Consider the following 27,949-nt stretch of genomic DNA (forward strand, 5'->3'; position numbering starts at 1 on the left):
TTCAATACAATGCTGGCCGATCTACGCTGGCCTCAACTTTTCTTCCGTGCCATTTCTCCATAGCTCTCTATTCCTCAATCAAATATTCATCTGCCTCCACTTTAAATACTTCACAGTAGCCAGAAGGGGGGAAGTTTGTGATGATTGCAGTGCATAGTTCCCTGTGCAACTTTTCACATGAAGTCACCTAAAGCTGATATGCGGCAAAATCTCAACAACCTTCTGGCATTAGCTGCTAGGTGGCAAGGAGAATAAACACCAACAATAAACTCCCCACCTTCCCATGATACTTGATCATAATTCTTAACCCCATATCTAACACTGCATAAAACTCTTCTCAGTACGAATGACAGCAAAAACATTAAAGGAGCAGGAGGAATTCACTGAACACTCACTTCAGAGATCACTGTGGACCCACAGACAACTAAATATTTTGGAGCAAGAGGATTCAAGGACCCAGGATAAAACAGGACACTTCCTTAGCCTCAGTGCCCGATGTTAGAAAGTAGTTTCCTTGAACATTGAAATGTTAGCTAGTGAAGGGAAGAATAAAGTCTCCAGACAACAGGCAGTTAGGAATTAAATCTGTTTATTTCTATCAGTACCCACCACACAAAGTTGCTCCTTAAGTTCCAATTTACATTATTGTAACTACATCACACACGAATACAACTTGTGTTTTTGCCCCTTACCAAAGATGAACACCTTCAAACTTTAAGAAAACTTTCTATGCACTGCATTACTAGAACCAATTACTGAAGGAGCAATCAGGTTTAAAACAGAGCTATCCCCTGCCCCTCACCCACAGAACAGTGCAAATAAAGAAAACACATGTTCATTGAAAGCTGATCAATCCCAATGGAACTTCTGACAGGAGCTGACAGACAAGTGCACTCAATGAAAGCTTCGTTAATCCTTCTAACATGGCTGTAAGAAATTAGAGTTTGCACTTTTTTCTGAAGCTCAAGACCAAGTTAATGACCCCACTGTGATGTTAGAAAAAGAATTAAATCAGGAAGCAGCAACCAGGTGATAGCAAATTTGGGGTTTAAAGCTGTCAGTAACTGGAAGAAAAGGTTCAGGAGATGAAGATACAAGTTTAAAATCCTAGAATTAAAAAAAGAGATTTTACAAGAGATGTGCTGCGTCTCAATTTGAAGCTAGTGATGTAGTGAAGCAGATGAGTGGGTGACAAAGCAGAGTCTTGAACAGGATAGTTCAATGTTAACTAGAGCAGTTGGAAAAGTAGAGGGGGCAAATACATGTCAACTAGCTCACAACTATCCTGTTTCGAACACTTAAAACTCCAAGCAAAGCTCCACAACCAGAAAGGAACAGCTGCAATTCACAGTCCAAACCTGCTTCCACTCTCTTGGCATCCTGCAGATTCACTGATGCCTTGAGCTTGTATGAGAGCCAGCTGCAATGGGCAGATCAGTTTAGCTAAAGGGAGCTATCAGAGGGATGGTTAAACTGTACCTCTGTCCTTGAAAGAAGAGTGTCGCCTGTGGTCTACATGCTCACTTGTCCACAATACAGGAGGAGAGGAGGTGGGAGTACAGTCAACAGGACAGTATGCTCATGAGAGGAAGGAGGTTGTCCACCAGTGGCAGAAGCAAGAGAGAGTATGTGCACTCTTTCTGGAAACAAGGGGAAGAGAGGTTGTTTGTAGGTGTATGTTCGAGAGCAAGACGGTAGGTCAGACAAACTCAGAGCGCAAGCCAGAATAATATTCAAGTGGTGTTAGTGTAGACCAGACACACACAGAGTCAAGCCAGAGGCAGACTTGGGGCAACACAGTACAAGAAACAGAGTGAGCAAGACGGGGGGCTAATCTGGAGTCAGCGACATTTAGAACAGAACAGGTTCAAAGAATGCAGCCCCATTTAAGAACAGAACCAGTTAACCAAACTCAGTCACACTGATGGCTGCACATCTGACAGCAGGGAGGGTTCTGTAGATAAAGGATTCAGGTCAAACAAGTCCAACATTTCAGGAAAAGAACAGTTTCAAAAAACCAAAATCATTTGTACCTTTAACAAACACGTCTGTAAAAAAAGGAAGCAGGGCCCCCCATTAGAAAGCGACAGAGGCAGGGAGCTATGTGATATCTGTTCATAGTTTTCTCTACTCATCAGCATCACAAGTCTCACATCTATGATAGAAATATATGAAAATATTTTTGATTTGTCTTCTCCATTCTGGATATAAACACCTTGTGTGATACAAACCACAGTGTAGAAAAAGAACACTTCACATTTTAAAGGCCTGCTGCAGAACTCGTCATTCAGTAGAATCGCTTGTTGCGCTCTTGACGTTTCTGGAAGACCACAGCACCCACTACTGCGCACACGATGATCCCAAGCAATGCACAGAGGAGCAGCAGGAAGACTTTCCAGCCAGTCAGTGGCCCACTACGGAAATTACCCGTTGGATCATCAATGTTATCTGCAAGACAAGATTGTCATAGCATTTAAATTTCTGCAGTGTCTTTACCACAGATAGATGTAGTTTGGAGCTGGATCAAATACTTGCCCACTGGATGAAATACTGGGGGATGGCTGGGTAACAGAAGCTCTTTTAAAGGGATGGTGGCTTTTGAGGGAAGTCAGATGGCAGGGGCGGTAATAGTTGAGACAGTGGAGGTGGTAGCAGCAGCAGCCACCATGGTGGAGGTGGTACTAGTGACGAACAAAGAACTGAAGGAAACTAAATGCAGTCAACATGATAAATGATGCGCTTTGGTACTATGGCTTGGTGGGGCCCTTCAACCTACACAGAAATCTAATTCTGGGGCAGAAGAACTATTAAGCCCGCCAAGTATATTCAAATTTACAAAATGGGGGTTACTGTATGAGTCAATGGAACATGATGCAAAGAGTTTTGAGAGAGCTGAGCTTCTGCACAAAACCCAAGAATGAGAGTACGACAGAAAAGGTAATCCAAAAAAAAACTTAAACGCAGGCAAATAGTAAATGAGTGATAAGGAGAGACGGGACTAACTGGGGACTAAAATGGAGACTCATTCACAAGGATAAACTGGGGCCATGTCTTAAAAGGAGGGATAGAAGTAGAAATGCTTACCGGAGGGAATTCCAGAACTTAGACCAAGGGCAGCTGAAGGCAAACGTGCCACTAGTTGGGGGGGGGGGGGGGGGGGGGGGGGGAGTGGGTGGTGGTTAGTGTGATAGGGATAGGATGTGGGAGGAAAGTGCAAGATACCAGAACTGGAGCAGCTCAGAAATGTCTGGAGCCTATAGGGGCCAAAGAATGATTCAGACATGGGGGTGGGGGGGTGGGGGGGGGGCTGCGGTGGTGGAAAGAGAAGCAAGAAGCTCTGGCAAGATTTGAGCACGAGAATGAGAATGATGGTGGTGGTCTTATGGACTTTAAGCAGCCACAGAGAGATTCTGGAGTACAAGTGTGAAGAGCAAGAGGTTGTAGTCCATATTGGTACTGATGACACAGGAGATGCAGATAAATTTTTGTTGGGAAAGAGATCTGGAAGGGTGGTAATCTTCAGGTGACTCTCCATGTCATCCACAAACTCAATGAGTACTTGACATCAGCTTCACTAAGAGAAGTGCTGCTAGAGTCTCAGCAAAAGGAAGATGTCATCAAGATTCTGGATCAGCTGAAAATCAATAGAGGAATTAGACAGACCATCTACATTTAAAGTCAACAATATCTAGCCCAGATGGGATGCTCCTTGAACTCCCCAAATTGCAGAGACCCAAGCCATAACCTTCCAAACACCCAAGGACTGGACAAAAATTGTTTTAGATTCCAGCATCTCGTTCTATTTGTTTTCCATTACAGGAAAATGTAAATGTAATATCCTTGTTCAAAAGAAAAGGAATGTAGAGCTGTGCTCAGTACTTGTTACTTTCACCTCAATGTGGGGTTAAGTTTTAGAAACAATAATTAGAGACAAAATGTGCAATCACTTGGGCAACTGAATTGATTAGAGAAAACCCTGTACAGATCTGAAGGAAAATCAGGTCTAAACAGTTTGTTTTTTTTGAAGTAACCAGAGGGTTGCTGAAGAAAATGCAGTTGATGTGGTATATGGACTTCCAAAAAGCATTGATATGGAGTTTCTTAATAAGTTTGCCATCAAGTCTGAAGGCCATGGAATAAAAGGGCCTTGAACAAAGGAGGCTGTAGCATCAGGGACAGAAAACTTGTTATCTAATAGAAAGCAGAGAGAAGTAGCGAAAGGTTTTTCCAGATTGGAAGGAACTGTAAACTGGATTTCCCACAGGGGTGATAATAAAGAATATTCTTTTTCTTTTACATTAATGACTTGCATTATAGGGTACAATTTCCAAATTTTCCGGTGACAAATTTGGAGGCAGAGTGAACTGAGGAGAATGGTAATAAGTTTCAAGGCCACAGGGTGGAGCACTGGGCAGATAAGTGGCAGATGAAACTTAATGCTGAGAAATGCAAAGTGGGGAGAATGAGAAGAGGCAAGGTAAACTAGAGGGCACAATTCTAAAAGGGACACAAGGACAGAGAGATCTGGGGCGTACATTTGCATAGCTCATTAGAAGTGTCACGGCAGGTTGAAAAAGTGGTTAAAAGAGCCAATGGGATCTAGGGTTGGGGCTTATAAGAAGAGGCAGAGGGTACAAGAGCATGGAAGCCATAATGAACCTTTTTAAAGCTCTTTGACCACAGTTAGAGAACAGCATCCAGCTCCTGGGGCCAGGCTTGTTGAATGAGGCTTTACTGAGAACGCAGATGGAAGTTACTCCAATGATTCCAAGAATCACTGGAGTTGCTTTCCATGGAAAAGGAGGTGGTAAGCCAACCTTTAATTTACTGATCTATTGCAGGAAAACCTCACTGAAACTTCTAAATGAGAAGTCGAGATCCAGAAAATATCCCTTCCTTTCCCAATGCTCTACATGGATCTTTACTTCATCCCTCCTTCAGAAAAGCATTAAGCACAAACCTTAGGAGATTTGAGGAGACTAACACTGGGCTCAATTTTTGTCCAGTCTTTCAGAAAAAGCATTAAGCACAAACCTTTAGGAGATTTGAGGAGACTAACACTGGGCTCAATTTTTGTCCAGTCTATGTTTTCTTCCTCCGGTGAGTGTTCCACAGTCAGCTGGTAGAGTTTCATTGAGATAACATCATGGTTGTCTGAAAGAAATTGAACACTTCAATCCTAAACTGTTTCAAGTACCTTTGCATCTCAAGCTTGTGATCAGACTTGAATAACTGACAAGTAAAGCGAGAAGTATAGGCAGGGAATTAATTTACATAATGGTTTTTGTCTAAGGCTGAAGAATACATGGAGGGTAATTTGCATACAATAACTCTAAATGGCAATGTGATTTATGCTAATTTGTCCAATTGACATCAGCTTATAATATTGTCCAGGACATCAGTGACAACTCCTCTACTCCCCTTCAGAAATAGAGTCAAGGGACCTTTTATGTCTACCCAAAAGTAGAGATAAAGGATTGTTTAATGACATTGTACTTCCTACCATGTAGCATTCCCTCAATTCTGCACTGGGCTGTGGAACAGGACGTAAATCCACAGCCTGTCAACTCAGGAGTACTACTATTGAGGCGCATAAAAGACAGCACAATAAGGTAATGAAACCGACATTTACTCCTACCCGACAGATCTCCAGTGGCTGCAGATGCACCAAAGAAATACCCAGTGGGAAGACGGACCCCACTAATATCTATGCACTCTTTCCACTCATTCTTGTCTTCAACGTCTGTCATCACCTGAGAACAGGTATAAAATAGAAATAATTGAGGAAATAGCTAATGGGAAATTGCGAACAACCAGGTGCAGAACAGGCCATCTGGTCTCTTAAGCCTACTCCACCATTCAATAAGTTCATGGTCAATACAACTGTAACGTCAAATCCACATTCCTGCCTATCCCTGGTAACCTTCCCCCCTCCCTTTTCAAGAATCTATATAGCTTTGCCTTAAAAATAGATAGAACCTTTCTTCCACTACCTTTTGAGGAAGAGGCTTTCAACAAGATCTTCACCCTCAGAAAAGGATACCCCATCAATCTTAAATGGGATCCCTTATTTAAATGGGGGACATATTGGTAGCTCTCAAATATTTATTATGTGCATGATTGGTCAAAATGTTTTGGTCAGCACAGATAGCAAATGTGTCAGTGCCACTGTGATATTGGGAACATCAATCTGTCACTTACTGTTAATCTGCCCCTGGAGTAACGAATTGCCAAATAAGTGTCGTGGTCAACATTTCGAAGCTCTGCAGGACATCCAGAAAGCTCAGAGGTGCGTCCATCTTTGCTGTGGTCGTACATTAGAGATCCATTGTTGACCATTGCTGAGATGTAGGGAAAAACCCGCTGCAGACCGAGATGATTGGAAGGGTTGAAAACATATTTGGTACTTATTATACATCAGGCTATTAACATAATGAATAAAAAATAAGCCCAAGGCAATTCAGAATCCTAAACTATATTAGAAAACCGAACAAAGTGGTTTAAGGAATTACTTAAAAAGGAGTGGGGTAGAGTTTTAATGAGTGAATTTCAGAGCTCAGGCACCTAAACACACAGCTGCCATGGTGGAAAAAGTGGAATTTGGGGAGGCCAGGAATGTAAGAGCACTGGAGAGTACTTGCTAGGAGTTATATGGCTGAAGGACATTACAGACATAGAGGGCCAAAGATTTGAAATCAAGAATATTTTCTTTTACAATGGCAATGTTGACTGACCAGAAGTCAATGCAATCACAGAGATGATGGACAAAAAGAAAATATGAGTTGGTATGCAGTCAGAGTTTCAGAAACTTGTATTTACAGGGTATTATGGTGGGTTTATATACAGGAAATCACTGGAATAATGTTTTGGTCTAGCATCAAAACCAATTACCAAAACATTACCAAACATGTAATTTTGAAAGACTTCATGAAGTGGATCCTGTACAACAGGTCTTAAAAGAGATCTCTAAAATTATGAAGTAATTTGATAGAGTAAGGACAAAAAAAAACACCACTCCACTTGCGAGACCACCAAAACTTGGGTCTCCTTAAAGACGGGCACACAAATCCAGCAAGGAACAAGTGCAAAAATGGTCATCACACAAGATGCACTAGTATTTGGAGCTGTTGAGGCAAATTAAAAATATTTGTGGAGAAGCTGGTTAAATATAAAAGGACAATGATACATTGATAGGTTGAGGAGCATAAGTTCCAGAACTGACCAAGTGGGCTGAAGTGTCTTATTCTGTTCTATATAATTCTATATCATGTATCGCACTTGAAAGCAAACATAATTGTAGAATAATATCACCATGTCCCCTTTTAAAAAGGAAGACTAAAATTAGCTATGTTGCCTTTTCACATTTTCAAAGTTCCCAAAAGGACTTCACATGTTGAATATATCAGGGAGGAGTTTCCATAATGAGCTGGTATTGGTTGACAGAGCAACATTGCAGTGCAGTGTTGGGAAAACTCCATGCTTTTCTGAGCATTGCCTTTGACACTTAAATTGATCAGAAGACTGACGGAGTTTCAGTCCTAATAGCTGCCCACCCTCAGCACTGCACTGAAATGACATACAGCGTGTACTCAAGAGGGGCTTGAATACACATTTGAGTGCTACCAATTTAGCTGGCAGGATAGGAGTTTCACAAGCTTGTATGAACAAGCCAAGTATTGCAGAAGTACCGAATGACCTTCCAAGTTAAGTTCTTCTTGGTGACCATCACACTAACAAGCATGCAGAAAAGTATGGCACCTCCCAATAAACTGGTACAAGGTGGAAATTCTCCATATTTTAAAATATAACAAAGTTAGGATCACCCACTAATATAGTATATGAATAACCCAGGTGGTTCATGAATGTCCAAATATACAAGATTTCAATCCAACACTGATTGACAATGAATTCTGTCCAAAATTGGATAAGAAAATAACCTAGTTGGGAAAGAGTTGCTGCCTGGTTTGGGAAGAGGGAGCACCATCAGCATGAGCTGTAGTGATTTAAGGTTTTTCCTATTTCCTTTGGGTAGCAAGAGATGGATATTAAATCCCAGCCTTGCCAGCAATGCCAATAAAAAAATTCTGCAGAATAACTTTGAAACATTAAGAAAGTGGTCACCCAAATTGCATCCACCCAGGGGGCACGATGCCCAAATTTAGATGCCCAACATTGATATGTAAACAATCGTGAAAGTGCTTCATACCAGGCTGAGATACTGCTGGGGGAAGCCACTGATGCTATGACACAAATGGAGCTGAGAAATGCAACTTGATAAAGCAGTGATTGATTTTACTTGTGGACAAATACAGTGCATTAAACTCTGACTGCTGCATGATTATAGAATCATAGCACATGATGCAGTCATGCAGCCCCTTGTACTCTACTATACCCAAGGCCCAGCAAATTTTTTCTTTAGAATTATATATCCAATCCCTTTGAAAAATTACTATCAAATCCATTTCCACCACTTTTTCAGGTAGTGAACACCAAATCATAATTTAGTTATAAAATTCTTTGTTTACTTTCAATTCTTTTACCACTGCAAATCACTGATATACCAAAGAATGCTATGTTGGTGCCGGAAGCATGGCGACTCTTGCAGGCTGCCCTCCAGAACATTTTACGCAAAGATGCATTTCACTGTGTTTCGATATTTCTTTCACCGGACACACCACTCCAAGACCTTTCATAACTGAATACTTCTGTTAAATCTCTCCAAAGGCTTCCTAAGGTGGGCTGCTCAGAGATGGACAATCTCCAGTTGATGCCTAACCACGAATTTGTTAACATGAACTTTAGGAGGCTATGAATGGAGCAGTCAGAGAACAAGGTTAGGGTATCACCTGGCACTCACATCAGCACTCTCATCATTTGGGTATGTGTCAATGAAAAGTCCTAAACCGTGGAACATATCTTTGCTTCCAAATACGGTGCCTGCAAAAGTAAAAGATGAGAGGACATGAGAAGTTCTGCACTTAGATCCTCAACATGAGCACCATAGTAATAGGTGTCAATAAATGTTTTGTGAATCAATCCTTGTTATTGGACACCTTTCTGCAAAAAAAAAGAAAAATAGCAGGGCTAGCTGAAGGAGGAAGAGATAACACTGCATATCTCACCAAGAGTTCATTGAGGTCCCGCCCATCATCTCTCCCCTCCTGCCTCAAATGTGCAAATTCAGTCAGGCAGGTGCCAGCTGCAAGTGAAACAACAGTTTGCCTGCTTCACAAACAGGATTTTCTGATTGCAGCGTTATTGGTTAGCAATCGAAACAATGGACTTTCCTGCTTATCCTATGTTGGCTGGACTCTCAATGAACAAAGGTTCAATGGACTGATTAAAAAGATTAATGTTTGACAGATACAAGTGGCCTCACATGGCAGTAAGCAACAGAATGAGTGGCTGGGTCCCTGGATTAAATGCCTCATCTGGATTATTAGTTTCCCTCTTTCATATAGAATTGTGCATTTACATGAAGAACTAGTTTACAAAAAAGTCAGTGACCTGGGCAGTCAAGTAACCACTGGACACGGAGACCAGGTCCAGAAAGTAAACAAGCATTTAAACTTCCTTCTTGTTTAGCTCGGTCACAGCAATTTAAAATGCAACTGATTTTTTTTTTAAGCTTTATTGAATTTTTGTTGCAAAAACACACAGGTACATTTTCCAATTAACTGAAACTGCCAATAGCAAACACCACATTATCAATGTTGGTCAAAGGAACCACTTGAGACTAGATTTGCATACCAGTGATTTTGTAGCATCTCCACCTTGCTTATCATCTTTAAATAATTACCTGAAAGCAACAGTGGATAATTTGGAGACTCAGCTCCTCATCCCACCAAAGGCTGGGACATGGTGGGCATACATTTCTAGAGTAGCAAATCAGGAGGTTGAGAAGGAGTAATTATGTGTATCCCAGAGTATTCAAAGAGATCGACATTGTAATAGGTGCATTGGTTGTCATTTTCCAAAACACTAGAGACTATCGAACAGTTGCTGCAGATTGGAGGGTGACCCCACCATTTAAAAAAAAGGGAAAAGGAGAGGAGAACAATGAGGAAAATCACCGGGGTCATGAACAGAACTGCCATTTAATGATTTATGCTCTTCCAGTGTTTTCACTCAGAACTGAATACCCAATGGTCAGCATTAGATTAGGCTGATATGATTAAACAAATAGACTGTCGTACAAGGCACAATCTAGGTTGTATTCCACCCTCCACCACCCCCCCCCCCCCCCCCCAAAATTGCAGATTCTGCAATGTTTGGCATGCACTGCAGTGTTTTAGCCTGAGCTGGAAAGGCTATGTGGCAAACTACTCACCCCTACACAACACCAATTCTCTCTAAGACCAGAAGGTGGGGTGGCAGGATGGAGAGCAGGCATAGAGAATTTTGGGGCTGTAGAGATAAGTAACAGCTGCAGGAGAGGAAGAGTCTGTATCAGTGTGCAGGGAAAACGTGGTAGGCTCCCCACAGAGGTTTTGGGAAGGCTTTGGGAGAGTTGGGGGAACCTAGTCCCAAAGTTAGTTTGATCTTGATGTTGGGGCCATGTCGCCTCCAACCTGAGAGCAAGTGGAAGCAATGTATTTCACCCTGTGGGCCATCAGTACAGAGGGCCATCCACTCCCTGATCTTTGCTAGGGAATTGTGATTGACAGCTGCTAGTTATCAACAGAAGCCACAACTCAAAGTGGTAGAAAATAGTTTCATAATCTACAAAATAACATTATTTACTTAGTTTAACCTTCTTTCCCAAGAAATAAATATTCATGCCACCTTCTGCAAATTACTGCTGCTAATAAAAAGTAATTACCATTTTCTACAACTCTGGCCAACTTGCCTGCAACGTAGTTGCAGCACTTTAAGGTTGATCAGGTTGGAACTTGTATTGGAAGAATAATAGTTAAAACACGTTAACTTCCAACTCTAAATTATCCCGTTCGATCTTCCTGCATTAGGTATGTGTACAGATATTTCATTGAGAAAGTAGAAAGGAGGGCAAGCAAAGCAATTAAATAAAATTACTTTATCAAAATTAATGCTAATATGATGAATTAACTGGGATAGAAGGTATATAAATAAATTCACAGATGTATAAACCCTGCCAGTTCATCTATTTCATTCCCAGACCACTTTAAACATTGGTACCAATTGCTCAACTTTCTTTTCCCCATGGTCCAGTTGGTAGATGTCGGAATTATTTTTCATCCAATCTTCCTACTTCTGGTCGGGCTATTGAGACTTAATCCATCAGGTTGCAGCCAATGCATGAACAATTTCAAATGGCATTCTGCCATGCACATCAAGTCTACATTACTGAGAAATGCACTGCATAAGAATGACAACATTGCAATCCTGCAGACTCAATATTACAATCTGGCAGATTCAATATTACAATACAGTAAACCACATTTAAAACTGTATACAAAAAGAAAGAAGAAAGTCAAAGCTGAATGAAGAACATTGAAGGACAACTCATCAATACCATTGCCAGCTTGTTATTGAAAAATAGGCTGCATCAATTCATCAGTTATTTCTAATGGCCAAGCTTCCTGCCGAAAGTCTCAGTGATAGACAAAGAAATCAGACTTCAGTGTTCGAGAATGTGTTATAATCTTGGTAACTGAATGCAATAATAGGCTGGAACTTGCATGGTAAATGCCAACATTTCTCAGCAAGAAATGCCACCATGTTTAGGATTCAACACAGCTGCAGACCTGTGGGTCAAGGTGCTCTGGCAATTTATCAAGTGTGGACTGGTGCCGTACTCCTTGTGCAGACGTGGACTAGTGGCAATTTCTGTAGTTACACTGGGGAATCTGCCAGCTGAACACATGCCAAGCTAGAGCTAGTGCAGGAACAGCAAGTCCATTCATTGGAGTGCAGAGTGAGAGACAACCAAAAGGTAACTTAACATTTATGTATTTACATTAAAACTGTAAGTGATGTACCATTTCAATACCTTTGAATTGTTTAATCAATTTTGAGCAGTCTTGAAAATTTTAGGAGGTCAGGAATATTCAGAAGCATTTAAAGCCCTAACCAGGTAAATTCAGGGGGCATGACCTGCCTGGCTGTCAGACCCCAACTTGAGTCAAGACATCTAAGTCACTGAAAAGGAAAACAATGCAACAAAGGGGAGAGGGCACAAAGAAACTGGGTAAGAGAAAAAAAAGTGATAATTACAGCAGATCTCAATGAAATGATAAAACTGAGCAATGTCCAAACATCATGCTATGACTTGGTTTGGCATTGCCAGTCATCTCTTTACTGACTCTGGGTTAAACTTTTGAAACTCCCTGCTAACAGCAGTGTGAGAATGCCTTTAGTCCTCAGTCTGGAGTTTTATAGGAATATGCATTGCCAGTTTCTCAAGGATAATCAGGAGTGGGTAATGAATGTTTTTCAACAACATCCACATCAAGAAGGGAAAATATCTTTAACTTTTGCAGGCATTGATACACAAACATTCGTGTGTGGTTTTTGTTTTGCAGTGTTGAGTTTCAGCTGCAATTCAGTTGCATCCTGTGCCTATTGGTACAAAACCACCTGTTCCAGATGGCTCGTCAAAAGCATGCTAGTTTACAATGCACTTGTATGGTTTCATTCACACCCAAGGCAGTTTTGCAAAAACACTCAAGGATAAAGGACAAAATCAGCCTGGCAAGATTGCGACTTTTGCATAGGGATACACAGTTCACAAGCAAGTATTTTGCACAAAGGTTTGAGTGGGAAAAATCTGGAGGAGTGTTGCAATGTTGAGGGCAGTACCCTATGATGAGACAGATGCCATCTGAATGCAAGGCAAAAGGTTTCCACAGCAGTGACCAAAGCAGAGAGCTCTTCTCCATGTTTATCCCACAAACAATGCCACAGCCAGTTTTCTGTCCATGACCACTTAGCTGTGCAAACCTGACTACAGATTAACTACTGCATCGGCCATTTTACACCAGAGACAGCAGTTAAAAGTTAAAAGGGGCGGCACGGTAGCGTAGCAGTTAGTGCAACGCTATTACAGCACCAGTAATCAGGGTTCGATTCCCGTCACTGTCTGTAAGGAGTTTGTACATTCTCCTGTGTCTGTGTGGGTTTCCTCTGGGTGCTCTGGTTTCCTCCCACCTTCTAAAAAAATGTACAGGTAGGTTAATTTGGGTTTAAAATGGGCAGTGCGGACTCATTGGGCCGGAAGGGCCTGTTACCACACTGTAAATAAAATTTTTAAAAAAGTGTCCTTCTTTGCCCGTGAATTTCTAAGGGACATTCCAAGATTGCAGAAGATATAAATGGAAGTTCTCCTTCTAAAACAAGGCCAGAGTTGTAACTGCAGTCATAAATTCCTCAAGTTAATTTTCCTCATTTATCCAAGGCAGCATCTCTTTCTATCCACTGGGTTTTTACAGACTTTAAAAATATCTTAATTCTTAATCACGGCATAAAAAGACAAGTGGATTTTTGACAGAAGAAACTTCAGCACCTAATTATTTCCCAATTTGATAAGAGGGAGAAATACAGTACCAGGGCTTAATCGGTCCTTCGTATACCAGACAGCTAACCCGTCACCGTGAAGATTCTTTTTCCCAGCTCCATGAACTTTGAACTGAACGTGAAGTTCCCAGTCCTTTAGGAAACATGGCTGCAAAGATAGATGACAATGGTTGAGACGTTAAAGAAATAGTGATTATGTAGAGAGCAAAAGATAATGAGTTACACAAGCTCTAAAATTTAGAACCTATGTAGGTGGACAGTGCAACAGTTAAATTCCTGTCTAGAAGTTTGGAGATGTGGATGAAAAAAAATTTAGACGTCAAATCGCACCACAGTAGCTGAGGAATTCAATTTCAGCCAATTACGTAATCTCAGAGTTACGAAACTGCTCCAAAGACTACCATGAAAACACCAAATTGCAATGAACGTCTTTCATGGAGAAAATCTGCTGCATGTCTAGCCTACTTCATTCCAAACCTACAGCTATGCCGTTAACCCTCAACTGCCCTTTGACATAGCCTAGTAGGCTACAACCACAACACGAAAACAGACTACGGATGAAACTGATGGATCACCTGACAGTAACTTTTGACATTGAATTCAGATGTAGCAAAGTCTCTCCTGAACCAATTAACACTACAAAGATGCCATCATAAATATCTGGGGACTGATATCCAAATTGGGAGAGCAGTCCCATGGTCAACTAAATAAAGACACGTCAAGACACAGTTGTACTCAGAGAGTCAACATGCCGCGTTCCTACACAATTCTTGGGTACTTCTCGTCTTACCAGGACAGATCCAGAGGTGGCAATACAGTGAGGGGGCAGGTGGGGAGTGGGAAGTGGGAAGTAGCCCTGGGACTCTCAACATTGACCCCAGGTATCAAGTCAAACAACAACAAGGAAAGCATCGTTCCCACTCATCTGGTGAACAGGTGCTTGACTATCATGAGCCATACTCATACGCAGCACAGAAATTAAGATAAAATGACATCACAGACACAGAGTACAATGTCCATCACCAAAAGGCAGCATTGCTATTACCAAGTTGGCCCTAGGATCTTTTCTGCATGCCTGTCCTGTTGTAGACAATCCTAGTGAATTGATTGAGTGGGACCAATGGCAGTGCTGCTTTTCAATTCCATAATAAAGATCCCACTGGCAATGGTAAAGCAGACTGGATTAGACAGACACGAGCAGTGAGCAAACCAATATATTGGATAAACCTACTTGGTCTCATCTTTAATCTACCTATTGCAGATAGTTCTGTTCACGACAGCATTGGTGAGAGTCACCACCACACATTCTGCATGAAGGCCAATTCCTGAGTTCACAGAGGACACCTTCTGTCAAGTTGCATGACAGTACAATCAGCTAAATGGGATAGATGCAGATCTGGCAACTCACAAATGGACATCCATGAGGTACTGCAGACCATCAGCTGTAGCAGAAAGACACCATCACAATTTAATCCCAAGGCCTGGCATATTCCTTACTCTACATTACAACCAATACAGGGAATCAGCCTGGTTCTTTGAGATCAGAAGGGCACATACGGAGCAGCACCAGGCATACCTAGAAATAAATGTCAACCTAAAGCTGCAATTTGCATGTTAAACAGGAAGCAATAAATAAAGCTAAGCAATCCTACAGCCAACAGATCTGATCAAAAGTCTGCAGCCCTGCCACATTCAGTCAGCCATACTCTAGTGGCAAGCTGAGAGTGATTACACTTAATATCAAGATAACATTTGACTGACCGGCATCAAAGAGCTCTGGCAAAGCTGAAATTAATGGGCATTAAGAGGAAAACACATCATTGATTGGAATCATAACTCAAACAAAAGAGATGGCTGTGGTTTTTGAAGGTTAATCATCCCAGCCCTAGGACATCACTGCATAGGCCTAAGTATCTTCAGCCGATTCATCAGTGACTTTCTTTCCATAAGATTGCCAGTGCGATGTTCACTGACAATTGTTCAGCAAAACCTAGGCAGCATTCAGAATGGATAACTTAAATGCAAATCAAATCGCCATTAGTGCCACAAGTGCCAAGTAATTTCCATTACTAACTACCTCCCCCTTTTGTTCAATGGCATTATCATCATGACCCCCACCATTAATATCCTGGGGATGACCACCGACTAGAAACTCAACTGGATCAACCACAGAAGTACTGTGGGTTCAAGAGTAAATCAGAGGCTGGGTATCCTGCAATGAGTTAAGGTCACTGCTTGGCATTTAAGCAGCAAGTAACTTTCACACCACACAGTCAGTTCCCAAATGTCCAAATCTCTCTGGACAAGCATGTCAAATGTTTCATTATTTGAGACGCAAACAGAACAGCACTCTCGGTCAAATGCTGCCTTGAAGTTGAGGACAGTCATTCTCACCAAGTCTTTTGTCCCTATTTAGACTAAGGCTGGAACTAAGTGGTCCTAGCAGAATACAAGTTAATCTTATGCCATTATGTTATTGGTGAACAAGTACTGTTTGATGGCATGGTCAACAATTGCCTCCATCACCTTGTTACTGTTTAAGAACAAACTGAAGGAATGATTAGTCTGTGGACAGGATACAATGCCACATTTGTAACAGTACTGGATCAACTTGGATAGAGGCATTATTAGTTCACTTTCTGCACTACTGCCAAATCCAGTGCTTTAATCACCTGAATGCTCACAAATGCTGTTGTTTTTTGGTATGCTCTGCCATCATTGAGAATGTTCGTGGAGCCTTTCACTCACAGTAGGTTTCTGTTAGGGTGAAGGGCAAGGCTGGTAGGTTTCTGGAACCCTGGCTGACGAGAGATATTCCAGACTCTGGTTAAGAAAAAGAGGGAGGCATACACTGCTCATAAGCAATTGGGAACTATTGAATCTCTTGATGACTACAAAAAGTGTAGGAGTGCACTTGAGAGAAGTTAGGAGGACAAAAACAGGATTTGAGCAGGATTTGGCAGGCAAGGTGAAGCAAAATCCCAAGAGGTTCTACAGGTATATTACAAGTAAAAGCGCGTCCACGGAGAGAATCGGTCCCTTTGAAGATCAGCATGGCTGTCTGTGTGTGGAACCAAAGGAAATGGGAGAGATTTTTAATGAATATTTCTCTTCAGTTTTTACTGTGGAGAAAACAATGAGGGAAATGAGTGATGTCTTGGACCACATACAGCTTAGCAGAGGAAAGGTATTGGAGGCCTTAAAGTTCATTAAGGTGGATAAATCCCCGGAGCCTGACCTGGTGCATTCTCAGACCTTGTGGGAAGCTAGAGAAGAAATTGCAGAGGCCCTTACAGAGATTTTTGCTTCATCTCTGGCTAGAGATGAGGTTCTGGAGGACTGGAGAGTGGCTAATGTGGTACAATTATTTAAAGAGGGTAGCAAAAACAAACTAGAAAACTACAGGCCAGCGAATCTGACATCAGTGGTGGGGAAAATCGCTGGAGGGGATTCTAAGGGACAGGATCTACCAACATTTGGACAGACAGGCTCTGATTCAGGACAGTCAGCACAGCTTCGTGTGTGGGAAGTCTATCTGACAAATCTCTTGGAATTATTGGTTACCTCCTCGAAGAGGGCAGATGAGGGTAGGGCAGTGGATGTTGTCTATATAGATTTTAGCAAAGCTTTGATAACTTTTATTTATTTACAGCGTGGCAACAGGCCCTTCCGGCCCAACTAGACCGCACCGTCCATTTTAAACCCAATTAACCTACCCGTACGTCTTTGCAATGTGGGAGGAAATCAGAGCACCCGGAGGAAACCCACGCAGACACGGGAGAACGTACAAACTCCTTACAGACAGCGACGGGAATCGAACCCTGATCTCTGGCGCTGTAATAGCGTCACGCTAACTGCTATGCTACCATGTTAATCTTGAAGATTAGATCATATGGGACCCAAGGGGAGATAGCTGATTGGATTCATAATTGGCTCAGTGCTAGGAAGCAGAGGGTGATGGTTGAGGGTTGTTTCTTGGACTGGAGGCCTGTGCCTGGTGGTGTGCCACAGGGGTTGGTGCTAGGACCTGGTTTGTAATTTATATAAACAATTTGGACATAAATGTACAAGGCATGCTTAGTAAGTTTGCAGATAACACTCAATCAGCTGGGGGTGTAGATGGTGTAGAAGGCTATAGAAAATTACAGGCGGATCTTGATCAGCTAGATATGTGGGCTGAGGATTGGCAAATGGATTTCAATCTTGATACATGTGAGGTATTGCCATTTGGGAGATCAAACCAGGATAGGACTTGTACAGTGAATGCTAGGGCCCTGGGGAGTGTTATGGAACAGAGGGACCTCAGAGTCCAAGTGCATAGTTTGCTGAAAGCAGCATCTCAGGTAGATAGGATGGTGAAGGCAGCATTTGGCACACTGGCCTTCATTGGTCAGGACATTGAGTATAGGAGTTGGGAAGTTATGCAAGACATTGGTGAGGCTTCACTTGGAGTGCTGTGTACAATTTTGGTCACCTTGTTATGGGAAAGATGTTATAAAACCAGAAAGAGTTGCAGGAAAGATTTACCAGGATGTTGCCTGGACTTGGGAGCCTGAGTTAAAGGGAGAGGTTGCATAGGCTAGGACTTTATTCCCTGGAACATAGATTGTGATCTGGTAGGGGTATACAAGATCATAAGGGGCATAGACAGGGTGGAAGTACATAGTGTTTTTCCCCAAGGAGGAGGTGCTAAAAAGAGGGCAGAGGTTTAAGATCAGAGGTGAGAGATTTAAAAGGGACATTAGGGGCAGCCTCATGCAAATTGTGGTGCATATTTGGAATGAGTTGCCAGAAATAGTGGTCGAGGCAGGCACATCAGCAACATTTAAAAGCCATTTAGACAAGTACGTGGATAGGAGAGGTTTAGAGGGCAATGGGCCGAACGCAGGCAGATGGGAAGAGCTCATGGGCCACACAGTCAGCATGGATGAGTTGGGCCAAAGGGCCCATTTAAGCTGTATGACTTGGAATTTAATTATGCACTAAAATTGATAACTGGGTATGTCAAAACTCCAGAGCTTTGACTTGGTCCACTGATTGTGAGATTGTTTACTTCTACCTACACTGTGCAAGTCCCATGGTTATGACCCCAATTTTAAATAATCCTACAGCCTTTTCTGGCATCCTCTTCATTGAAATTGATTCTCTAGCTCAACAGTAACAGGAGAGTGAGGCATTTGCTGAGCTATGATGTTCAGATCGTAGGCGATTATAATTCAGTAACTCCTTGTAACCCACAATTCTGGACCTTTTCTGATTCTATTGTGTTCTGCACAAGAGAACAGCACAACCTGATGGAGCATTTCCCCAGAAAAATAATAGAAATTAGTCTCCACAAAGATTGTGGTCATTGCCAATATAGAAATGCTGCAAATACTCAGTTGATCAGACCACATCTAAGGTAAGAAAAATTGAGTGTTTCAGGTAGAAGACTCTTCATCAGAACTGGAAAGGAGGCAGAAGCAGCTCATTAAACTGAAACTTGTGTTTTACTAATTGCAGATATTTGATATTATTAATTTTATGTTGAGTTATCATTATTTGAGTTGGAACCCAAGGGATTTGCACATTTTTCTTTGGTGGTGGATGTTTTGCAGATCATTTGGATGCTGATGACACAAGCAAGAGATTTTCCCTAATTTCATGCATTTACAGACAGACATTAAATGTCATAATGTGGTGGCAATGTCATCTGAAAAGGCTCGGAATCAACCAAGTATGACAAATGTCATTTACTGAGAGCTTTTGACTGGGATGTTGCAAGAATCTTCCATCAATTATGAAACCAACAGGACATTGTTTAAGTTAGGATAAACAGGACAAATTAATGAGTTGCAATTTCAAGCATTCAGGATGGGAAAAATCTACCTTTGGGCAAATAGGATTAGTGTCAATTAGCAAGGTTGGCATGGATGTAGTGAGCCATAAAGCCCATTTTTGTGCTATACTACTTTATGACTAACATATCAAGATAACGTTACAGACAGATTAAATTTAATAAATCAAGTCAGCCAACTAAATTGTTATGATAAAATGAAGGAAAATATTCAAGACAAAGATAGAAAACAAATAAAGTTTTTCCAGATGATCAGATAGCAGATTATTGGAGTTTTACTAATGGGATATGCCATGAGTGAAATGAGTGAAAATCCAAGTCAAAAGTAGGAAAATGACATCAAATTCAAGTTTCCTAACATGCTGATGAAATTCAGGAAAATTTATGTGAGAATTTTAAATTCATAGCTTTTCTGTTGGGGGTGTTGGTATTATTGCCTATGAATAATATATTGTTAACACATTTTAAGATACAAGAAGTCAAAGTCAACCCAATTCACTCCTTCCTTTCAGTATTTGTTTTGGTAAATGAGGGGTAAAGGGAACTAACTTACTCTTCATACATGAATGACAGGGCAAGGAAACAAGATAAACAAATTCCATGTATTTACTGTTCTAGAAACAAAGCTTGTAGCACACTCTGTAATATATACAAACTGTGCCTTACCTAAACATGCAAATTAAATATTACCCAAGCTCAAGAACATAATCAGGTCCTCTTTAACTTTACATTCTTCCCATGAGTAAGCAGCAATATGACCTCAAAGACACCATGGAGTGTATCTACTGGTTATTTCAAGATTCATATTGTTGCCTGGAATATCTTTGGAGACACCTGGGGAAATCTGGTCCCACTGTTTTCATTCTACTTTATACAAAAAGGCCAAATCAGTTAGGGTAGCAAAACCACTCATGTGATTCATAAGCAAAGTTAATGTTACTGGGCTAACAACCCAGTAAGGGAGAACAATGGCATTGGCAAGAAGTTAGCAAGGTTTTCACTGGTAAAAATTCCACTTGGTCACAAGGAAAATAGTTCTCTCATGCTTCCAATTATTTAAGTATTTAGCTCAGTTTGATTATTTCACTGAAGTTGTCAACTCACGAAGAAACTACTGTTTACTCCTACGGCCTGTAGACACTTACCACTCGGTTCCAGATCGATCCACTTTTGCTGCGATCGTCAGGCGTTAGGCGAACATACTGGCCTGTTAGCATTGTGCTCCCACTAAAATCCCACAGTGGCATTGAACTCGAACCCACTCCTGCAGGAAGATCCAAAGGAAATACAGAGCTTCGCATAAAGATTAATATTTTCCCAAAAGCTACCAGCGACTGACCTTCAACGCAAGGATATTTAAAACTGCATTTTCACCTTTAACACTCCTGAACTATCTAGAAATACTTGAAAGCATGTTAAAAGGTGGTGGTTTTCAGGGAGCACTTGAAGGTGAATGAAGAGTGAATGAAACACATCAGGTGCTTGAAAGCTGATTGGTGGCAGTGGAAAGAAAAAGGAAACAAATAAAACAGTGAAAGCAAGCCAGCGAACCAACCACTTCTCCACTTTAGTTGATCACTGACTCAAAACTTCAAATTAAATTCAAACACCTCTACTGGATTCCATTATTCCACGTTGACATAGAGGAGAATTTATTTGAGAAGCCTCACAGCTGAAGTGTTGGCACTCATTTTAAAAGGTGTTCACCAGGAAGAAATTACACTCAAACCAATAATACTGTGAAATGTTGCTCTAATGATGCTTGCAACCACCTACAAGAGGAGCTCCGATCACCAATACTTCATGACAAGATTATGACCCAGAAAGAGGCATTTGGCCGATACAAGCTCTCAGCAGCAGCATCCACAATCCCATTAGCTCCACTCATTATTTCCCGTAGCCCTGCAATCTATTCACTCGCACATGCCCACCAATTCCCGTTTTATTCTTTTCCACCCACCTACACATACCCCCTCATTTCCCTGTAACTTATTCTCTCAGATGTCCATCTTTAATACTTTATGTTACTTACCTACACTAAGTGGCAATTTATAGAAGCTATTAACCTGACATCACATCTTTGGGAATTGCAACTGATTGAAGATTGAACCAGATACCACAGAGCCACGAGACAGCAGAGCTAACAGTTGAGCCACTGAGCTGCCCCTCTGCCGGGGTGCATTACTTGGAATTGAGGAAATGATTTGATCAAAGGATCAAGATATTAAAGGGAAAGGGAATAAAAAATAATTCCTTGTGTTTGGAGGATGTAGCACTTGGAGAAATAGCCCTGCAAGAAAGTGGAACTAGGTCTTCAGAGGTGTTATACAAAACGCTTCCAAATACAATAACAACTGTATATGCAGAAGAGTGTCAATTGTTAGTTTTAAATGAGAGAATTCTGGAATTTTATTAACCCAAGGCATTAAGAAACACGAGACAAAATTGGTTTATGAAGTTGACATTTCAGATCAACCACAACTGAATGGTGGAAGAGAATCAACAGGCCAACAATCTATTCCTCTTCTTGTTTGCAGTGCCACACTGTTCCAAATATTCTCTCCAGGTAAAGATCAAGGTGTTTCCTCAGTTAGTAAAAATCTTACACATTACAGGAACCTTACTTGCAATACTGAAAGCAAGTTCTGGAAATGTCATTGTTGCTTTGCATTAGCTGAGCCAAATAGCATAGAATGCTTAAGGGAAGCTGGGTAAGCAGATTTCTGATGGGGTTAGATGAAGTATGATGAAATGAGGCTCATGTGGAGCATAAACATCAATATGGGCCTACTCAATCATAAGACTGTTTTTGTGCTATAATTGCTGGGATCCTTTGATTTCATCTACCTGCATTAGGTATGAACAAAACACACCTGCGAAAGTCAGTGGAGAGAATATGCTAAAGGGCAGATCAGTAAAGTGACAAAGTGGAAGTGCACGATCAACCTTGAACAATCACAACCATCACTGAAGATGGTGACGGTGCTCTTCCAGACCTTGGATCAGTGCAGACAAATTTCACTCACCAAAGTCTCTGAACTACCTTGGAGAAAACAGGAAAGGCTTCAGGTGAGAAAAGAAAAATGAAGGCTCCGCTTCCCACTGCTGACAACCATTGAAAAGTACATGCAAGTGTAAAATCCCCAGGCTTGCACCTAATCAAGAGTGAAGCATAACATGGTAGGATGATTTTGCAATTTCACATGAGGTTTGGAAACCTGAGATGTTTAAGTAGTAGTGACGAGGGGAGTGGGGGGGGGGGGGGGGGGGGGGGCGAACAAGCTAAAGTAGATTCAGATGAAGTGATTCAAAGACTTGCCTTTAATACAGGTTGGATCACACAAGAATCGCAGTTGTAGGCCACCTGGCCCCTGAAGCCTGCCCCCCACTCAACATCATGGCTTATCTGTCCCAGGCCACAACTCTTCTTGGCCAGTTCTCCAAGCATTCCAAAATATTTTACTCCTCTGTAAGTACCTCCAATGACCTAGACACCACTCTTCAGAGCAGAGAATTCCAGAGATTCACTACCCTCTGCAAAAAATTCCGTTTACAGCTGTTTTACATGCCTGCTGCTTTACCTGGTAACTATGTAACCTTGTTCGAGACACTCCCATCAGTAGAAACTTATCAACATCTATGCATTTCAACGAGATCACCTGCATTCTTCTAAACTGCAGAGAATACAGATTCAGTTTCTTTAGACACTCGTGATTGGAAAACCCTCCAAGTGAATCTCTTCTGGACTCCATCCAATGATAACAGACCCTTTCTTAAATAAAGGGTCCAAAATCTTACACAGTATTCCAGGTGTGGCCTCACCTATACCCAAAACAATTGTTACAATATTTCCCCATTTCTAAACTCCAACCCGCTTGCAATAAAGGCAAATATACCTAACTAATTGCTACACCTGCCTCCTAACTTTTGGTTAGCAGGCAAGTTTAGCAATTAGTTAGGCATATTGGCCTTTATTGCAAGTACCCTATACCTCTCTGTACCTCACTCTTTTGCAATTGCTCTCCATTTAAAGAGTCTACTTTTGATTCCTTTCATACTTTCCCCATATTAAACTCCATTTGCCAAGCTTTCACTCAACCCTCTACCTAGTTATATCCTGTTGCAGAGTCCAAACATCCTCCATGCAACATGCCCTCCCACCTATTCTTGTGTCATCGGCAATCTTTACACTCTGCTCCCTCTCCCAGATCATTAACACAAGTAGTAAATAATTGAGGGACAGGAACCAATCCTTGGGGCACTCCACTGGTTCCATTCTTCCAGTTAGGTCATACTTGGAGTATTGCGCGAAGCTCTGGTCACCACATTACAGGAAGGGTGTGGAGCTTTGGAAAGGGCTCAAAAGAGGTTTATAGGATGCTGCCTGGATTAGAGGGTATTACCCAAAAGGAGAGGCTGGACAGATTTGAAGTGCTTTCTCTGGAATTTAGGAGGCTGAAGGGAAACATGATAGTTGATAAAATTATGGGAGGCATAGATAGGGTAGATAGCCAGAATTTTTCCTCCCAGGATTGAAATTTCAAACATTAGAAGGCATAGCTTGAAGGTGAGAGGGGGAAAGTTTAAAGGGGATGTGCAGGGTAAATTCTCCCCCACAGGGAGTGGTAGGCGCCCATAACCCACTGCAAGAGGTGGTATTGGAAGCAGATACTACGGTGTTAAAGAGGCTTTTAGATATGCACATGAACATGCAGGGATTAGAGGGATATGGATCATGTACAGGCAGAAGGGATCAGTTTAAGTGGCATCATGCTCATTTATATGATAACATAGAAAAACTACAGCAGAATTCAGGCCCTTCGGCCCACAAAGCTGTGCTGAACATGTCCCTACCCTAGAAATTACTAGGCTTACCCATAGCCCTCTATTTTTCTCAGCTCCATGTACCTATACAACAGTCTCTTAAAAGACCCTATTGTATCCGGCTCCATCACCGTTGCCGGCAGCCCACTTCATGCACTCACCACTCTGAGTAAAAAACTTACCCCTGACATCTCCTCTATACCTACTCCCCAGCACCTTAAACCTATGTCCTCTTGTGGCCACCATTTCAGCCCTGGGGAAAGGCCTCTGACTATCATTGATTGGGTAGATACCTCTTATATACCTCTATCAGGTCCCCCCTCATCCTCCATTGCTCCAAGGAGAAAAGGCCGAGTTCCCTCAATCTGCTTGCGTAAGGCATGCTCCGCATTCCAGGCAGCATCCTTGTAAATCTCCTCTGCACCCTTTCTATGGCTTCCACATCCTTCCTGTAGTGAGGTGACCAGAACTGAGCACAATACTCCAAGTGGGGTCTGACCAGGGACCTATATAGCTGCAACAATACCTCACGGCTCCTAAATTCAATTCCCCAATTGATGAACAATACCACATGCCTTCTTAACCACAGAGTCAACCTGCGCAGTCGCTTTGAGCGTCCTATGGACTCGGACTCCAAGATCCCTCTGATCCTCCACACTGCCAAGAGTCCTACCATTAATACTATATTCCGCCAACATATTTGACCTACTAATCACACTTATCTGGGTTGAACTGCACCTCCCACTTCTCAGTCCAACTTTGCATTCTATCTATGTCCCTCTGTAACCTCTGACAGCCCTCTATACTATCCACAACATCCCCAACCTTCGTGTCATCCGCAAACTTACTAACCCACCCCTCCACTTCCTCATCCAGGTCGTTTATAAAAATCACAAACAGTAAGGGTCCCAGTACACATCCCTGAGCTACATCACTGGTCACCGACCTTCACTCAGAATACGACCCTTCAACAACCACTCTTTGCCTTCTGTGGGCCAGCCAGTTCTGGATCCACACTGCAATGTCCCCTTGCATCCCATGTCTCCTCACCTTCTCCATAAGCCGCCCGTGGGGTACCTTATCAAACGCCTTGCTGAAATCCATATACACTACATCTACTGCTCGCCCTTCATCAATGTGCTTAGTCACATCCTCAAAAAATTCAATCAGGCTCGTAAGGCAGGACCTGCCCTTGACAAAGCCATGCTGACTATTCCTAATCATATTATACTTCTCCAAATATTCATAAATCCTGCCTCTCAGGATCTTCTCCATCAGCTTACCAACCACTGAAGTAAGACTCACCGGTCTATAATTCCCTGGGCTATCCCTACTCCCTTTCTTGAATAAGGGAATAACATCCGCAACCCTCCAATCTTCCGGAACCTCTCCTGTCTCCATGGACGACACAAAGATCATCGTCAGAGGCTCCGCAATCTCTTTCCTTGCCTCCCATGTTTCATGTTCAACAAAAAAAGACCCATTGATTGTAATTGTCTTTAGGTAATAACCAGTTTTTAATCCACACTAAAACATTCCCTCCAATATTGTGCTCTACTGGCTACTGCCTTGCATAAACTATCATTTGCCATCACATGATTTCCAACATTTGATTCTATGCTGTCACCATCATTCCACAAAGTAAAGGTTCACAACTGGTGACTGGGCCTCAGATACCCAGCAGATTAACTTGGCCTTCTAACAGCTTGTGCTATCAGAAGGTCTTTGATACCATCTCTACATATAGAAGTAATTGAAATATATTTAATTACAAACAAAGAAGATGCTTCAAAATGTCTCATCTCCAGCTAGACTTACGAACTGAGGAAAAGGGAATAACGAGTTAATGCGGAGACATGAGAAGTTGGGAAAATGTATCGACTTCATTTTTTTTTAAAGAACTGCTAGTTGAGTTTTCAATCCTTTATCCACTTCATCCCTTAAAACAGCCATAGTAGTATCACCCGACTTTCATGTTGCCTTAGGCCATGTGCTGGTGAAACTCAGCTCTTTTCCAAAAATAAATGCCGGGATTTTGTGCTCATTTCTAACTACCTTGAGAAGCCAGCAGTGAGGCTGCCTTCTTGAACAGTTACAGTTCTTGTGATTAAAGAACTCCTGCCCAGCTACTACTTTTTTTTAAATGGCTTTCAGGATTTCACCCAGCAACTTGGAAGAGAATTTGTAAGTGATTGTTCTCATCTGCCTACTGCTACGGCCTTCTATGTAGGAGATAAAATAGGTATCCTGGAAAATTACTTGAATGCATTTTACAGAAGGTATGCAGTGCAGCCGCAATGTAGTGATGGCAGAAGGAGTGAATGCTTATTGGTGACAACCAACTGGGTTCCATAACATTCGTAGAATACCTTGTATATTTTGGAAAGACAGAAGGAGAGAACTCATGACCAGTTTACCCAGCCTGTAACCGGCTCTTATAGACATAGCTAATTAATACCTTCCCATCCCAGATACTGACTGGGACTCCCTCCTGTTAGAGATGATTAATGCCTGGCACTCAGATAGCAATAAGATTTTTTGCTGCCTATTGGGCTGCTCCCAAATGTTATGAAAGCCTTAATGCAGGTTGAATGAGAAACACAACTTTATGCTGCAATCATGAGAAAATATTCTACATTTAAAAGTGTAGGATCTACTACCTTCAATTCATTGTGACAAAGTTATCAATCATAATGTTCTACTATCATTCTGCCTGCAAGAAATTTGGGACCAAGATCAATGAGCTGATTCATTATTGGAAATGAGAATATCGTTTTAACACTTAAATTGTAATAATGTATATTAATCTCCCTTGAAAATTACTTTCCTTCTTCGTAGCCGTTGTTTGACATGAGTATTTTAGACTTTTTTTTACAAAAATGACAAGTAACAGCTGAATATTCATTTCTGAAAAATCGTTGCAGTAATAGTATATGAAGACTTCCTAATAAAAGGGAGCTCTGATTATACTGCGGAGAACCGCTGAAGGAAAGCAATGGTCAGTGATTTCTAATATATGCACCTTTAAAGACAGAACGAGGAAAGTTGGAGCTTAAAGACAGAAGTACAGATCATGGGAAGCAGCATTGCAAGGCGGAGAAGAACTTTACAGCAGAGTGGGTTGGTTCATCTCCTCGGGGCTTGGAGTCAGCGGGAAATGCTGCTCTGGAAGTGGCAAGGATGGGAGGTGCTGTCCGAGCCGTGACTGACCCACCGACCGACCCTCTCCCTCCCTCGATCTCTTCCCCCCCTCTCCCCCTCGCTCGCTCGCTCACTCACTCACTCACTCACTCACTCACTCACCCTGGTACGGCTTCATCAAACTGTGCTCCCGCTTCAGGTATTCGCTGTTCCCGTCCGTCATGTCAGCGCCCACCGGGACCACGGCCAAGCTCAGACACTGCATCAGGAGCAGCGCCCAGCCCAGCCGAGGCCGGGACAGGTCCTGCTCCGCCCGCCAGCCGCCGCACACGCTCTCCCAGGCTCGCTGACCCACCGCCATCTTCTATCTCAGACACTTCCGGTCAGTCCGCCGTTTCCAAGTACCGCCCAGAAACAGGCAGAGCGGAGGAAGGAAATCGGGGGGACACACTTCCCGTCCGGGGCCGCGGCCACCGCCAGCTCCTGCAAAAACCAGTCGCGGGTATCGACGCGAGGATGAGAAACCAGTCGCGGAAAAGCCGGAGGATCAACGCTGCTGCACCGCCGTCAGCCAATCGGCAGAGAGCAACTCAGGGGATGCGCCGCTAGCGATTGGCTACGGCGTCAGCGCTGTCGCCACCGATTGGCTATAGC

General features: G+C 42.2%; 1 protein-coding gene across 1 annotated transcript; it reads right to left on the bottom strand.

Annotated features, from left to right (window-relative positions):
* Window positions 1–572: 572 nt before the first annotated feature.
* Window positions 573–27,918, bottom strand: lman2 (lectin, mannose-binding 2). Its single transcript, XM_052014656.1, has 8 exons — window positions 27,458–27,918; window positions 20,476–20,594; window positions 13,525–13,642; window positions 8,858–8,937; window positions 6,202–6,363; window positions 5,639–5,753; window positions 5,035–5,154; window positions 573–2,448 (listed from the first exon to the last, which is right to left on the bottom strand). The coding sequence occupies exons 1-8, from the start codon at window positions 27,654–27,656 to the stop codon at window positions 2,288–2,290; spliced, it is 1,074 nt and encodes a 357-aa protein (XP_051870616.1). The 5' UTR covers window positions 27,657–27,918; the 3' UTR covers window positions 573–2,287.
* Window positions 27,919–27,949: the final 31 nt, after the last annotated feature.

This window comes from Pristis pectinata, chromosome 4 (genome assembly GCF_009764475.1).
Source record: "Pristis pectinata isolate sPriPec2 chromosome 4, sPriPec2.1.pri, whole genome shotgun sequence".
NCBI lineage: Eukaryota > Metazoa > Chordata > Chondrichthyes > Rhinopristiformes > Pristidae > Pristis > Pristis pectinata.